Genomic DNA, 13,572 nt, shown 5'->3' with positions numbered 1-13,572 from the left:
ACACACAAGAAAAAACATTAATTTCATGAATGCTACAGCTTTTTTAAATTAATTGTCATAGAGTCATAGAGGAGAACAGCAAGGAAACAGACCCTTCGATCCAACAAGTCCATGCTGACCAGATATCCCAACCCATTCTAGTCCCACCTGCCAGCACCTGGCCCAAATCCCTCCAAGGAGGAGAAACTGAGTACTGCAGATGCTGGAGCACAGAGCTGAAAATGTGTTGCTGGAAAAGCGCAGCAAGTCAGGCAGCATCCAAGGAATAGGAAGAAGGGCTTATGCCTGAAACGTCGAATTTCCTGTTCCTTGGATGCTGCCTGACCTGCTGCATTTTTCCAGCAACACATTTTCAGACCATATCCCACCAAACCATTCCTATTCATATACCCATCCATATGCCTTTTTGAATGTTGCAATTGTACTAGCCTCCTCCACTTCCTCTGGCAACTCATTCCACACACGTACCACCTTTTGCGTGAAAAGTTTGCCCCTTAGGTCTCTTCCATATCTTTCCCCTCTTACACTAAACCTATGTCCTCTAGTTCTGGACTTGCCGACCCCAGGGAAAAGACATTGTCTATTTATCCTATTCATGCCCCTCATAATTTTATAAACCTTTATAAGGTCACCCCTCAGCCTCCGATGCTCCAGGGAAAACAGTCCCAGCCTGTTCAGCTCTCCCAATAGCTCAACTCCTCCAACCCTGGCAACATTCTTGTAAATCTTTTATGAACACTTTCAAGTTTCACAACATCTTTCCGATAGGAAGGAGACCAGAATTGCATGCAATATTCCAACAGTGGCCTACCCAGTGTCCTGTACAGCTGCAACATGACCTCCCAACTCCTGTACTCAATGCTCTGACCAATAAAAGAAAGCACACCAAATGCCTTATTGACCTATCTACCTGTGACTCCACCTTCAAGGAGCTATGAACCTGCATTCCAAAGTCTCTTTGTTCAACAACACTCTCTAGGACCTTACCATTAAGTATATAACTCCTGCTAAGATTTGCTTTCCCAAAATGCAGCATCTCGCATTTATCTGAATTAAACTCCATCTGCCACTTCTCAGCCCATTGGCCCATCTGGTCAAGATCCTGTTGTAATCGGAGGTAACCTTCTTCGCTGTCCACTACACCTCCAATTTTGGTGTCATCTGCAAATTTACTAACTATACCTCTTATGCTCACATCAAAATCATTTATATAAATGACAAAAAGTAGTGTATCCAGCTCCAATCCTTGTGGCACTCCACTGGTCACAGGCCTCCAGTCTGAAAAACAACCCTCTACCACCACCCTCTGCCTTCTACTTTGAACTAGTTCTGTAGCCAAATGGCTAGTTCTCCCTGTATTCCGTGAGATCTAACCCTGCTAACCAGTGTCCCATGGGAAACCTTGTTGAACGCCTTACTGAAGTCCATGTAGATCACATCTACCACTCTGCCCTCATTAATCCTCTTTGTTCAAAAAACTCAATCAAGTTTGTGAGACATGATTTTCCAAGCACAAAGCCATTTGACTATCCCTAATCAGTCCTTGCCTTTCCAAATACATACATCCTGTCTCTCAGGATTCCCTCCAACAACTTGCCCACCACCGATGTCAGACTCACTGGTCGAGAGTTTGCTGGCTTGTCCTTAGCACCTTTCTTAAACAGTGGCACCACATTAGCCAAACTCAGTCTTCTGGCACTTCACCTGTGACTATCAATAATACAAATATCTCAGTAAGAGGCCCTGCAATCACTTCCCTAGCCTCCCATAGAGTTCTAGGGTACACCTGATCAGGTCCTGGGAATTTGTGCAAGATAACAGACATATGTTAGCAACAATCTTTTTCCAAGATAACATGAACACATGACTGCACACAAGAAACAATCACTCTCAACAGACTTCCTGCAGACTGGTGAGGTCACAGGCTAATGCATTTTCACCACATATAAAACAAATCTTAAAATAACTGCATTTTTAACTGTATCTCACATTTCAATTGTAGAGTTAAATTTAATAATTGGCCCAGTGTTCACGATAATAACATCCAATACATTTCCCACTGTATAATAACTTTGTTTTTTTTGCAGCCTTAAACTGGAAACAACACATTTATTGGCAAGGAATTAATTATCTCACTGATTTCAAAATTTCCCAACTCCCACGAAGCTATTGTTTCTCCATTTGGCTTTAAAACTGTTTTCTCTACTTTGGGACCCAATTTCTCCCCAAATGCTCTTGGGGTCTCTTTAAGTTTCCCCCTCCTTTATTCCTCCATCCCCTTCTCTGTTCCTCTCTACTGCAGACTGCTTCTCACCTTTGAAACCTCCGTCTCTTCCCTACTGGAAAATAATCCTCCTGCTTCCACCCTCTCAGCAGATGGCAATCCCAGCTCCATTTACCTATCAGCAGCAAGGTTGAACGAGAACGTGCCTGTGATTTGACAAGGCGTTCCTCACTAACCCTATCCATTCTCCTGCAATGGGGGTGGGGTGGGGTGACTTTTCTCTTATTAGTTTCACAGTGATAGTTTTCTCTTAGATGTTTTTGGGGGCTTTTGGGGTAAATTTGGGCTGCCACATGTAATTTGAATGCAGATATATATAAATGTTTTGATTATTATTTCCATTATGGGTGAAACTAGAACTAGGAACCCTAAATATAATTATGTTAGGGGATTCATAAGAAATATCTTTACCTAGAGAGTGGCTGGAATGAAGCTCTCACCACCACAGTGAGTAGTTAAGACAAATATCATAAATGCATTTAAGGGGATGCTGGAAAAGCACATGAGTGTTGAAAATATTAACAATTTAAATGTATACATAATCTTAAATATAATAAAGTATCCCAAAGTGTTTCACAGGGGCAACATTTGGCATTGAGACACATTTGGCAATATTAGGACAAATGGTCAAAAACCTGATCGAAGGTTTTAAAGAGAATCTTAAAGGAAGAGAAGGTTTTGCTCAATCTGACTCCAAGCATGAAATATAAATGGACACTGTAAATGGTTAAGTTGTTATGTTTCCACTTGCAGGTGAAATTAGAACTAAGGGCCATAAATGTGAGATAATCTCCAAACAATCCAATAGCAAATTTATAAGCAATTTCTTTACCCAGAATGGTTGGACTGTGGACTTCACCCCATAGCGATAGCTAACACAGATGGATTTAAAGGGAAGCTGAAAACCGTAAAACATAGAAGGAGCTCATTTGGCTCATGCCATCTAAAAAAAGAGCTCTGCAACCTTTGCCACTCTTGGCCTGGGGTCCTGTAGGTCACAGCACCTCAAATACAAAATTTCTAAGTGCTTCATAAATGCTTCTGCCTTGACCGCATACTTGCAGACAGTGTTTGAGATATCTGACACCTATTGAGCAAAAAAAACTCAATTTCTAATATTCTTTTCACTAACTACTTTGAAGTTATGCTCCTTAGTTGTTGACCTCTCTGCTAATGGAAGTAGGTCCTTCTGCTCTCTTTTGACTTTTCTCACAGTACATGAGATGGACACAATGCTGTTTGATCATCCACAGTAACCACCATTTTTTGAATTTGGTCTAGGTTGGGGCTGGCACAGATACACATGGGTTTGTGTGCAATAAAGAGCTGGTTTCTGGAAATAGGTCTTACATGAGTTCATTTGCAACCACTGCATAATCAATCAGATTACGTGAATCAATAAACATTTTTGTTGACGCGATAGGTGATGAAACAGGGTGCATGGGAGGAAGTTGCTTTAGTACTGAACTAAAAAATGTGTTGCTGGAAAAGTGTAGCAGGTCAAGCAGCATCCAAGGAGCAGGAGAATCGGCGTTTCGGGCATAAGCCCTTCTTCAGGAAAGGGCCTTTGCCCGAAACGTCGAACTTCCCGTTCCTTGGTTGCTGCCTGACCTGCTGCGCTTTTCCAGCAAAACATTTTCAGCTCTGATCTCCAGCATCTGCAGTCCTCACTTTCTCTTAGTACTGAACTAGGCTAAATTGGAACTTGCAGATGTACAAATGAATCTAAGTGTTTTTGTAAACCAGTCAGTGAAAGTAGGCAGGCAAGTATAGCAAACAATTAGGAAGGCAAATGGAATATTGACCTTTGTTACAAGAGGATTTGAGTTCAGAGCTAGGGATATCGTACTGCAGTTATATGGAGAGTTTTTGAGCTCTCCCCTAGAGCAGTTTGGTCTCCCTCCTTAAGAAAGGATATGCTCGCCATAGCAGGAATGCAGCAGAGGTTCACTTGGCTGATACCAGGGATTGAAACGTGTGATGCTGGAAAAGCACAGCAGGTCAGGCAGCATCTGAGGAGCAGGAGAATCAACTTTTTGGGCATAAGCTATTCATCAGGAATGTGGAGGTGGGGGGGAAGGAGGCTGAGAGATAAATAGGAAGGGGGGTGGGACTGGGCGGACGGTAGCTGGGAAGGTAATAGATGCAGGTGGGGGGTGATGGAGATAGGTTGGATCGGAGGGTGGAGCGGCTAGGTGGATAGGTGGGGTGGTGGGGTTGTTTGGTGCGTGTGTCCCAGAGATGTTCTCTGAAATGTTACATGAGTTGGTGTCCTGTCTCCCCAATGTAAAGGAGACCACATTGACCCCACTGCCCCTTGGCCAACCACTTCAACTCCCCATCCCACTCCCTGGGACATGCAATCCCTGGGCCTCCTCCACTGTCAAATCCTAGCCACCTGATGCCTGGAGGAAGAATGCTTCACCTTATGCCTTGGGACCATCCAACAATATGGCATCAACGTCAATTTCACCAGTTTCCTCATCTCCTCTCCCCCCACTTCATCCCAGATCCAACTCTTCAACTCGGCACCACCCTCTTGAACTGTCCCACCTGTCCATCTTCATTCCCACCTATCTGCACCACCCTCCAGTCTGATCTATCACCTACCTTCCCCTCACATTCCTGATGAAGGGCTTATGGTTGAATTGTTGATTCTCCTGATCCAAGGATGCTGCCTGACTTGCTGTGCTTTTCCAGCACCACACTTTTCGACTCTGATCTCCAGCATCTACAGTCCCCACTTTCTCCTGATACCAGGGATGGCAGGACTGTCTTATGAGCAGAGATTGGTTTGACTGGGCATGAATCCACAAGAATTTAGAAAGGTGAACAGGATCTGATTGAAACATATAAAATTCTAACAGGGCTAAATAGATTAAGTGCAGGAAGGATGTTTTCCCTGATTGAGGGTTCTAGAACCAGGGGACAGTATCAGTTTAAAAATATGCCCCTTAATTTTGAACTCACCCACCCTAGGGAAAAGGCATTTGCTAGTCAACTTATCTATGTCCCTGATCTCCAGCATCTGCAGTCCCCACTTTCTCCTTATCTATGTCCCTCATTATTTTATAAGTCTCTATAAGATCAACCTTCATCCTTCTATGCTCCAGTGAAAAACATCCCAGCCTATTTTTATATCTCAAACATTCAATTCCTGGCACATCCTGGTAATTTTTTTCTGAATCCTCTCCAATTTAATATATTTCCTATAGCAGGGCGACCAGAACACAGTATACCAGAAGAGGCCTTACCAATGTACTGTACAACATTAGCATGGCTTCTCAACTCCGATACTCAAAGTCTGAGCAATGAAGGCAAGTCTACTAACACCTTCTTAACCACCCTGTCTACTTATGACACAAATTTCAAAGAACTATGTATCTGAACCCCTCAGTCTGTCTATAACACTACTACTTAATTGTGTAAGTCCTACCCTGTTTGTTTTACCAAAAGGCAATACCTCACATGTATCCAAATTAAGATCCATCTGCAACTCTTCAGCCCATTGACCCAATGGATCAAGATCTTTTTGTGATCTTAGGTAAACTTCTTCACTATCAACTATACCTGCAATTGTGGTGTCATCTACGAATTACTAATTAGTCTACCATGTGGAATCTTGTCAAAGGCTTTACTAAATGGGGCAGCACGGTGGCTCAGTGGTTAGCACTGCTGCCTCACAGCGCCAGGGACCTGGTTCAATTCCTGCCTCGGGCAACTGTCTGTGTGGAGTTTGCACATTCTCCCTGCGTCTGCATGGGTTTCCTCTGGGTGCTCTGGTTTCCTCCCACAGTCCAAAGATGTACAGCTTAGGTGAACTGGCCATGCTAAATTGCCTGTAGTGTTGGGTGCATTAGTCAGGGGGGAATGGGTCTGGGCAGGTTGCTATTCGGAGGGTCGGTGTGGACTTGTTGGGCTGAAGGGCCTGTTTCTACACTGGAGGGAATCTAATCTAAACTCCATGTGTACATCGTCTACACTCTGCCATCAATCTTTTTGGTTACTTCCTGAAAAAGTTTGTGAGTCATGATTTCCCTCGTACAAAACCATGCTGATTATCTCCAATCAGTCCTCGCCTCATCAAATGCACATAAATCCTATCTTTCAGAATCACCTCCAACAACATACCCACCACTGATATCAGGCTCACAGGTCTATACTTCCCAGCTTCTCCTTACCACCTTTCTTAAATAAGGGCACAACATTAGCCATCCTCCAGCTCTCTGGCATCTTACCCATGGTTAGGGATGAGACAAATATTTCTGTGAGGAGTCCCACAATTTCTTCTGTAACTTCCCACAACGTCCTGGGATACACTTGATCAGGACCCAGAGATTTATCCATCTTTATATTTTCTTCTGAGATTGTGACCCATATTCTGGTCCTCCCAGTCATTGGAAACATTTTTATGATGTTTACTCTATATTGTTCTGGTAGAAGTTTCTAGGTTCCTATGAGATTCCTCCCCCATTTTTCTGAATGGCAATGAAAATAAATCTAACCATCCCAGTCTCTGTTCATACATCAGTCCTGCCACCTCAGGAATCATGTCACACCCTCCACAGCCGGAGCATCCTTCTTTAGATAAGGAGACTAAGTGTCACCAAGTCCCTTTATGATTGCAGCAAAATATCCCTGTTCCTTTACTCAAATCCTCCCAGTGTAAAGGTCAACATACCATTTGTCTTCTCTACCACCTGCTGCACCTGCATGCTTAGACCATGAGATATTGAAGCAGAATTAGGCCACTTAGCCCAATGAGTCTGTTCCACGATTCAACCATGGCTGATATCTTTCTCAATCCCACACTCTGCATTCATCTAGTAACTCTTGATCGTATTACAAATCAAGAGTCAATCTCTGTTTTAATGATATTCAATGATTTGGCCTCAACAGACTCCCAAGCAGTGAGTTCCACAAATTTCCCACCTCTGGGTGAAGAACTTCCTCTTCATCAGTTCTAAAGGGCTGTCCTTTCAACCAAAAGCTGTGCCATCAGGTCCTTGTCTTTCCTACCAGTGGACACATCTTTTCCACAATCACTCTATCCCAGCCTCTCAGTATTCTGTAAGTTTCAATGAGATGCCCTCTCATCCTTTGAACTCCATCGAGTATGGACCCAGAATTCTCAACTGCCCCTTTTATGACAAGCCCTTCATTCTTGGTATAGTGATTAAATGAGGTCAGATAGGTGGATCTCATAGAATTGTGAGTTCCCTGATTGGGGAATTTAATCTGGTCCAATCAGGGAGTCCTGGCTGATGGATATAAACAGGAGAGTCAGGGATTCTGTTCACTATAGGAGCTGGCTCTGAACTAGCTGGGTCAGCGTCATGTACTATGAACGTGTAAATAAAGGGTGACTTGTTAACAGGATACCAACCTTTGTAGAGTTACTTCACCCGGGATCATTCCTGTGAACCTTGTCTGGACCATTCCAAGGTCGAAGGATTCCTTTGATGCAGGGTCCAAAACTACTCGCAATATTTCAATATTTTCAATGACAGGAAACCCTAATCTCGTTGCATCTCCCCATTCCTAAATTATCGCCATTCAGATAATAATCTGCCTTCCTGTTTTTGCTACAAAAATAGATATCTTCACTTTTATTCACAGTATATGAGATACACAATTTAGGATTGAGATGAAGAAAAAAATATTTATTCCAAGGTTGACAAACCTATGGAATTTTCAGCTACAGAAGGCAGTGAGGCCAAGTTGCTGAATACATTCAAGAAAGACAAGTTTTTTTTAATTTAAAGGGATTAAAGGGGCATGGGGAATATGGTTTGAGATAGAGAATCAGCCATGATCATGTTGAATGGTGGAGCAAGTTTGTAGGACTGAATGGTCTACTCCTGCTCCCAATTTCTTTGGAGGTGGGCCAGATAGAGTCATAGAATCATACAGCATGGAACCAAATCCTTTGGTCCAACCAGTCCATGCCAATCATAATCCCAAACTAAACTAATCCCACCTATCTGCTCTTTGCTCGTATCCATCCAAACGTTTGTTATAAATTTGTTATAATTGTGCTCACATCAACCACTGCCTCAGGAAGTTCATTCCACACATGAACCACCCTCTGTGTAAAGAAAATGCCCCCCATGTCTTTTTTAAATCTTTCTCCTCTCACTTTAAAATGTGGCCCCTAGTCTTTAAATCACTCATCCCAGGGAAAAGACAACTGCCATTAATGCTATCTTTAACTCTCACTATTTTAGAAACGTCTACAAGGTTATCTCTCTATCTCCTCCACTCCAATGACAAATTCCCAACCTATTCAGCCTTTCTTTATAACTCAAACCTTCCATACTAACAACATCCTGATAAATCGCTGCTGAACATCTCCAGCTTAATAATACCCTTCCTATAACCGAGCAATCAGAACTGAACAAGTATTGAGTGTTTGTGCTGGTGATTTCTTTTTTATAAATTCAATTCACTACCACAGAAAGCAGTTAAGGTCAAAACATAGTACAATTTCAAGAAGGAATTGGATATAGCACTTAGGGCTCACGGGTTCAAAGACTTATACACTTAATGGTAAGGTCCTGGAGTATGTTGCTGAACAAAGAAACCTTGGAGTGCAGTTTCATAGTTTCTTGAAAGTAGAGTTGCAGGTAGATAGGATAGTGAAGAAGGTATTTATTATGCTTTCCTTTATTGGTCAGATCATTGAGTACAGGAGTTGGGGGGTCATATTACGGCCACACAAGACATTGGTTAGGTCACTTTTGGAATATTGTGTGCAATTCTGGTCTCCCTCCTATAGGAAGGATGCTGTGAAACTTGAAAGGGTTCAGAAAAGATTCACAAGGATGTGGGCATGGTTAGAGAGGTTGAATAGGCTAGGGCTGTTTTCCCTTCAGCATCGGAGGCTCAGGGTGACCTTACAGACTTTTATAAAATAATAAAGGGTATGAATAGGATAAATAGACAAAGTCTTTCCCCTGGGGTGGGGGAGTCCAGAACTAGAGGTCATAAGTTTAAGGTGAGAGGGGAAAGATTTAAAAGGGATCAAAGGGCAACTTTTTCATGCAGAGGGTGGTGCGTGTATGGAATTAGCTGTCAGAGGAAGTGGTAGAGGTTGGAACAATTAAAACATTTAAAAAGCATCTGGATGGGTATATGAATAGGAAGGGTTTAGAGAGATATGGGCCAAATGCTGGCAAATGGGACTAGATTAATTTAGGATATCTGGTTGCATGGATGAGTTGGACCAAAGGGTCTGTTTCCATGCTGGATATCTCAATGACTCTATGATATGGGGAAAAGTAGGAATAGGCTGTTGGATTGGATGATTCAACTATGATTATACTGAATGGTACATCAGTTTGAAGGACTGAATAGGTTGCTGCACTTGTCTATGGAGATAGCCCATATGCTGTGAATTTTTCTTTTCAATTCAATTTTGCAGGAAATTAAAGAAACAATTGAAATTGAATGCATAGCAGAGAACCTGATCTGCAAGCATTTGAGTGACCTTGGCTGGGCCTGCAAATTTATTGCCTGTCCCTAATTGTCCTTGAGAAGGTGGTAGTGAGCTGCCTTCTTGAAATGCTGCAGTCCACATGTTGTAATTTACTCACAATGCCCTCAGAACTTTGACCCAGTGACAGTGAAGGAGTGCTGATATATTTCCAAGTCAGGATGGTTAGTGGTTTGGAGGAGAGCTTGCAGATGATAGTGTTATCATGCATCAGCAGCCCTTGTCCTTATAGATGAAAGTAGTCCTGGATGTGGAAGGTGCTAAGGATCTTTGTTGAATTTTTCCAGTGCATCTGGCAGATTGTACACAAAGTCCTTCCATTAAGTGTTGGTTCTGGAGGCAGGGAATGTTTATGACTGTGAAGCCAATCAATTAGTTTACTACTGGATGGTGTCAAACTCCATGAGTGTTATGCACTCATCCAAGCAAGTGAGGAGAATTCCATCAGACTCCTGACTTATGCTTTTGTATGGAGTTGAGGTCAGCTATGATTATGTAAATTGGCAGATCAGGATAGGGAAACTGAATTGCCCACTCCTGTTCCTACTTCTTATGTTCTTGTACATGGAGGAAAGGCTATGGGAAGTCAGAATATGAGTTACATACTGCAGGATTCCTAGCCTCTGATTTGTTCGTGTGATCACAGTATTTATACGGCAAGTCCAATTGTGTCAATGGTAAACTCCGGGATATTGATGATTCAGTGATGGTAATGCCATTGAATGCCAAGGAGTAGTGTTAGATTGTCTCTTAGTGGAGATGGCCATTGCCTGGCATTTGATTGGTACAGATGTTACTTTCCACTTGTCAGCCCAAACCTTGATATTATCCAGACCTTCTTGCATTTGGGCGTGGACTGCTTCAGTATTGAAGGAGCAACGAATGTATTGTGCAATCATTAGCAAACATTCCCACTTCTGATCTTCTGAGGGAGGGAAGGTGAAGCAGCTGAAGATGGTTTGGCCTGGGACAAGTAGTACAATGAAAGGTACCCCTTTTGTGGTGCAGTGGTGGTGTCCCTAACCTTGAATTGGGAGGTCTGGGTTCAATTACCATCTGCTCCAGAGCTGTGTAATTACATCTCTAAATAGATTGATGAGAAAAATATATTAAATAAAAAGAAGCTTTAAGTTGGGGCCCTCTTGTGGCACAGTGGTAATGTTCCTATACCTTTAACTGGGAGGCTTAGGTTCAAGTCCTTCTAATCCAGATGAATTATTAACATCTCTGGACAGGTAAATTAGAAAGTATCTTAATGCACTAGGGGAAAGTTCTAGCTTGGTGTTGTGCCACTTTCCTGGGCACTGGGTTTCCATTTGCACAGTAAAGACAACTGGTTCCTTTAGAACAAAGCCATTCGGTATCCCCGTACGTAATGACGTAACCCTTGCGTGACGACCTGCGTCCTCTCAACTGAACTTGCTGGGTTCCCCCCCAGGGGAGAGGGATCTGTCAATCAAAATGACGGACGTGGTGAGGCACCAGTCACCGACGGAAACCGAGAGCATTTACCCAATCGGGATAGGTGAAGGGCGGAGGCTTCCGCAAACCAAGATAGGTTGGTTCGGCGTTAGGCGATCAATCGATTGTATTGGGGTTTGTGTTTAATTTATATTTTTTAAAATAATTCCCACCCCCCCCTCAGAGCCTTACTGTTTTTTTTCCCCGGCAAACAATTGCGGTTGACTGTGGATCGGGGGGGGGTTTTAATTTTATTTTGGGAGGGGGTTAGTGGCGGTGAGGCGTGGGGGGGGAGGGGAGGGGGGTTGGTATTGATTTGGTTGTCGGGGGCTGGAGGAGGTGGGGGGTGGGGAGAGAGAGAGAGGGAGGGGGGTAAGGTTGTTGTTGTGGCGGTGAGTGCGGTGGGCGCCCCCGGGGGGAGGCAGCACCGGCACCGGCGGCGGTGATGATGATGTTGTCGGCGGCGGCGGCGGCAGCAGCAGCAGCGGCCAAGAAGAATAACAATGAGGAGAGGCCGAGCTCCGGCCCCGAGGGTCTGGAGGCGCCCGCGGAGGGAGGTGGTGGAGGTGGAGGAGGAGGCCTGGCCTTGGCAGCAGCGGCGGCCGCCGCCGAGCGGACCCCGAAGAAGAAAGAGCGAGCGTCTCCCCACAGCAGCAGCAGCAACGAGGGCACCATGGAGGGAGGCACGGCAGAGACCCCGGACGGCCGGAGGACCAGCAAACGCAAGCGAGCTAAAGTAAGGCTCCAGGGAGGGAGAGTTAGAGAGAGAGAGAGACCCCCAACTTTTAAAAAAATACACATGCTGTGGGGCATGAGGACGCCTCCTCATTGTCATTCTGTGGGTGCAGGGGTTAGGGTGTTACCCGCCCTAAGGTTGGGATCCATTCCTTTGTGTTTGTTGCAAATGTGTATTATTATTATTTATTATTATTATTCAATTATTTTCCATGTAGTGTGTCTCCTTTTTTGCTCTTTGGAAGGAATGCTTGGGGGTTTACGAACAGCAGTTGTGCTGGGGACTTGCCCTTCTCTTTGTTTGAGCTTCCACATCTGAAACTGGCATTTCAAGGGTGTCTCTCTCTGGTTCACGCTTTGTCCTGTCGGTCTGATGCATATGTTAAACAATGAAAAGAGGTTAATTTGAAGGAATATTGTCAGAAGAAGCAACTTTAGGGGATCCCTTTTTTGTAGCATAGGAAAAAGAGACAACATTGACATATCACTCTTTTTAAATCAGTTTTCACACTAGGATTGGCAGTGTTTGTTTCCCTACAAGCCTGGTTGGATTTTTTTTCCCATTGTAGTTTCAACAGATGTTCAAATAAGTTTTTTTTGACACAGGGATGACCGTATACATCTTTGATTTGTTCCTATTTATGGTTCTTCAGGTAAATTGTAGGATGATAGCTACCTAGTGTTTTGTGTTAGGAGTTGAGTATTCAATGTCTTTGTTCTGTGCTCCGGATTGATGGTATTGCAATCTGCAGAGCAAGGACAATTACTTAATGCTATCATTTGCTTCTATATTCCTGTCATCACATTTACTTTTCAGTAGATGCTAAGATTAGTTCAAATAAGCTTGCCAAATCCTTGCATAGAAGAATCAGGTTTTGGAATGCCAGACCACTATAAAAATTCATTACATAGCATTTTGTGTATCTCTCCTCTGGGCCAATATATGGTTCCAGGTTTTACATATTGTGCAAATATTTACATGTGGAAATTCTTTTAGAATTTTTTTGTGACCTAGTTTTGCATTAGTTAAGATGTCCTGTCTGAAATGTATCTCGATACTGTGAAATGCTAATGGAATCCTTGGGTTTACCTGCAAATGTGAATCTTGATGAGTTCTAAATTTTTGTCAGTTAATGAGTCAATGGAAATTGTGAAGTCTGTTTGATAAAATCAGTGTTGTGGCATTTTTCTTATCTCCCATTGTATGAAATGATTATGGAGCCTCTTGCTGAGATATTTAGATCATCAATAGTCACAGATGAAGTGCTGGAAGACTGGAGGTTGGCAAACATGGTGCCACTGTGTAAGAAGGGTGGTAAGGACAAGCCAGGGAACTATAGACCAGTGAGCCTGACCTCGGTGGGCAAGTTGTTGGAGGGAATCCTGAGGGACAGGATGTACATGTATTTGGAAAGGCAAGGACTGATTCAGGATAGTCAGCATGGCTTTGTGCATGGGAAATCATGTCTCTCAAACTTGATTGAGTTTTTTGAAGAAGTAAGAAAGAGGATTGATGAGGGCAGAGTGGTAGATGTGATCTATACGGACTTCAGTAAGGTGTTTGACAAGGTTCCCCACGGGAGGATGATTAGCAAGG

At 43.4% G+C, this 13,572-nt stretch overlaps 1 protein-coding gene across 2 annotated transcripts in view; it reads left to right on the top strand.

Annotated features, from left to right (window-relative positions):
• Window positions 1-11,636: 11,636 nt before the first annotated feature.
• kdm1a (lysine (K)-specific demethylase 1a) overlaps window positions 11,637-13,572 on the top strand; it is a 68,875-nt gene continuing 66,939 nt past the window's right edge. For both annotated transcript variants that reach the window (XM_060847243.1, XM_060847242.1), the window contains exon 1: window positions 11,637-11,976. In XM_060847243.1, coding sequence (XP_060703226.1) covers window positions 11,686-11,976 — 291 coding nt within the window. In that variant the 5' untranslated portion in view covers window positions 11,637-11,685. The remainder of the gene's footprint in view (window positions 11,977-13,572) is intronic.

This window comes from Hemiscyllium ocellatum, chromosome 30, assembly GCF_020745735.1.
Source record: "Hemiscyllium ocellatum isolate sHemOce1 chromosome 30, sHemOce1.pat.X.cur, whole genome shotgun sequence".
In the NCBI taxonomy this organism is placed as follows: Eukaryota; Metazoa; Chordata; class Chondrichthyes; order Orectolobiformes; family Hemiscylliidae; genus Hemiscyllium; species Hemiscyllium ocellatum.
Note: the sequence above shows the minus strand (reverse complement) of the source record. Positions and strands in the feature narration are given on the sequence as shown.